Source organism: Ceratosolen solmsi, unplaced genomic scaffold (genome assembly GCF_000503995.2).
Source record: "Ceratosolen solmsi marchali unplaced genomic scaffold, CerSol_1.0 scaffold1, whole genome shotgun sequence".
NCBI classification, from domain to species: Eukaryota; Metazoa; Arthropoda; class Insecta; order Hymenoptera; family Agaonidae; genus Ceratosolen; species Ceratosolen solmsi.
Genome location: NW_011948415.1, coordinates 685076 through 687133, shown reverse-complemented (window position 1 = coordinate 687133; position 2058 = coordinate 685076). Strand labels below are relative to the sequence as shown.

At 60.1% G+C, this 2058-nt stretch overlaps 1 protein-coding gene across 1 annotated transcript in view; it reads right to left on the bottom strand.

The window, feature by feature from the left end:
• The window catches only part of salm (spalt major), a 19726-nt gene that overhangs the window by 12577 nt on the left and 5091 nt on the right, over positions 1-2058 (bottom strand). The window contains 1 exon segment of the mRNA XM_011508273.1: positions 1-2058. This exon segment is cut by the window's right edge and continues 10 nt beyond it. Within this exon segment, the coding sequence (XP_011506575.1) occupies positions 1-2058 (2058 nt within the window).

Below are 2058 nucleotides of genomic sequence, written 5' to 3'. Positions count from 1 at the left end.
GCCGGGACTGAAGTCGTGAACCTCGGCAGCGCGAATCTGCTCGGGTGTGAGCTCCGTTGGGTCGTTCGTGTGGAGATTCACGTGCTGCTGTAGGACGAAGGAGTTGGCGAACTTCTTGTGGCAGACGGTGCACTGGTGGAGGAGTCTGAGAGGCGGTTTCGCCCTGTGCACGCCCATGTGGGTCTTGAGGTTGCCCTTGGTTGTGAAGGCCCTGCCGCAGATTTTGCACTTGAAGGGCCGCTCGCCCGTGTGCGTCCTGTAGTGCATCTGTAGGGCGCTCTTGCACGAGAGGACTCGCTGGCAAATAATGCACTGGTTGGGGTCGGTGAGCTTATGCTCGATATTGTCGACGAGTTGCTGGAGCTTGGAGGTCTCGGAGGTCTTGGTGATTTCGATAAGGCTCTCCCAGGAATTGTCGTTGCTTCCCGGTCTGGGTAGTAGGCTCGAGTAGATGGCGGGGTCGCGAGCCGGGTCGATCAGCTCGCTGCCGACCGCTGGCCCTGCGGAGGATGGATTCTGGTTACCAGCCTGGGAGGAGGGATGATGAGGCGCGAGTTGCGGATGAGGCGGCAGTCCCGGGAAGAGAATGTTCGCGAAGGAGGTCTGCAAGCTGCCGCTGCTCGCGCTACTGCTCGCTGGTGAGGCGCCCGGATAGATCATTGACTGCTGGAGAATCGAGGCAGGATTCGCCCTGCTCGAGAGATTCTCCGGCTGCTCGTCCATATCGTCCTCGCCCTCTAAATCCCCGGACTCGGCCCCCAATCTACCACTGGCCTTGCTGTCCATGCTGCAGTCTTCGTATATCTGGGGATGCATCGAGGAGCCCCGATTGGTTGGCGAGGGCGAGACGCTCAGGTACCTCCTCGGCGGGACCACGTCGTAATCTTCAGTGTCATCGTCGTTAAGCTCGTCCATGTCCTCGGGTTCGTTCTTCGGGGTTATGCTGTCGTTCGAGCCGATGTCCCGACTACCAGGCCTCGGCGGTTGTTGGTACTCCCTTATGGGCGAGTGCTCTTGCTCCATCTTGATTATTTCATCTCTATGCTCCTGTAGCAATTGCTGATGTTGCTGTTGGTGATGATGGAGGTGCTGGTGTATATGGTGATGGTGGTGTTGCTGCTGCTGCTGCTGCTGCTGCTGCTGTTGTTGTTCTTGCTGTTGCTGTTGCTGTTGTTGTTGTTGTTGTTGTTGTTGTTGTTGTTGTTGCTGGTGCAGTTTCTGATGCAGTAACTGCTCCTGTTGTTGCTGCTGCAGTTGCTGTTGCAGTTGCAGTTGCTGTTGCTGCTGCTGCTGTTGCTGCTGCTGTTGTTCTTGCTGTTGTTGTTGCTGTTGCTGTTGCTGTTGCTGTTGCTGTTGCTGTTGCTGTTGCTGCTGCTGCTGCTTTTGGCAATGCTCGGTGAAGGAATGATGAGAGTTGGAGTGGGCGCCTGGCGACGGGGCTGGCGAATGCGTCGTCGAGTGGGACGGCGTCGTGGGGGTCGTCGGCGCGGTCGGCTGGTTATTGATCGGCTTGCTGAGGTTCTCCGGCACGTCCTGATCCTCGCGATGTGCCGAGGAGTTGAGCAGGGGCGAGCGGTAAAGCGCGGTAGGCATGCCGGGCAGCGTTAAACCTAGGGGCAGCGGTGGCTGCGGGGGCAGGAAGGCTCCCGCGTGTGCCACGGGCGTGTGAAAGGGGGCTGCGCTCGGGGAAGGATGCGGCCCGCCGGAGGAGGCCGTGGTTGATCCGGAGTGCGGGGGTATGGGGGCCGGGGGCGGGGGCGGCGAGCCGAGGGGCCGCTGGCCGCAAGCGGCCAGCTGCTGGAGCAACGGAGGATGGTACTTGTCGAGGTGCTCGGGCACCGGATTCGGGTTCATCTTAACGTGGGGAAATTTGTCGCGGTGCCTCTGAAAGTGGACCTTGAGGTTGCCCTTGGTGGTGAAGCGACTGCCGCAGACGTTGCACTTGAACGGGCGCTCACCTGTGTGCGATCTAATGTGGATCTGGAGCGCGGAGTCGCTGCCGAAGACCTTGCCACAGTAGCGGCAGCGGTGCTTGAAGAAGGGCTCGCTCCGGCCGCC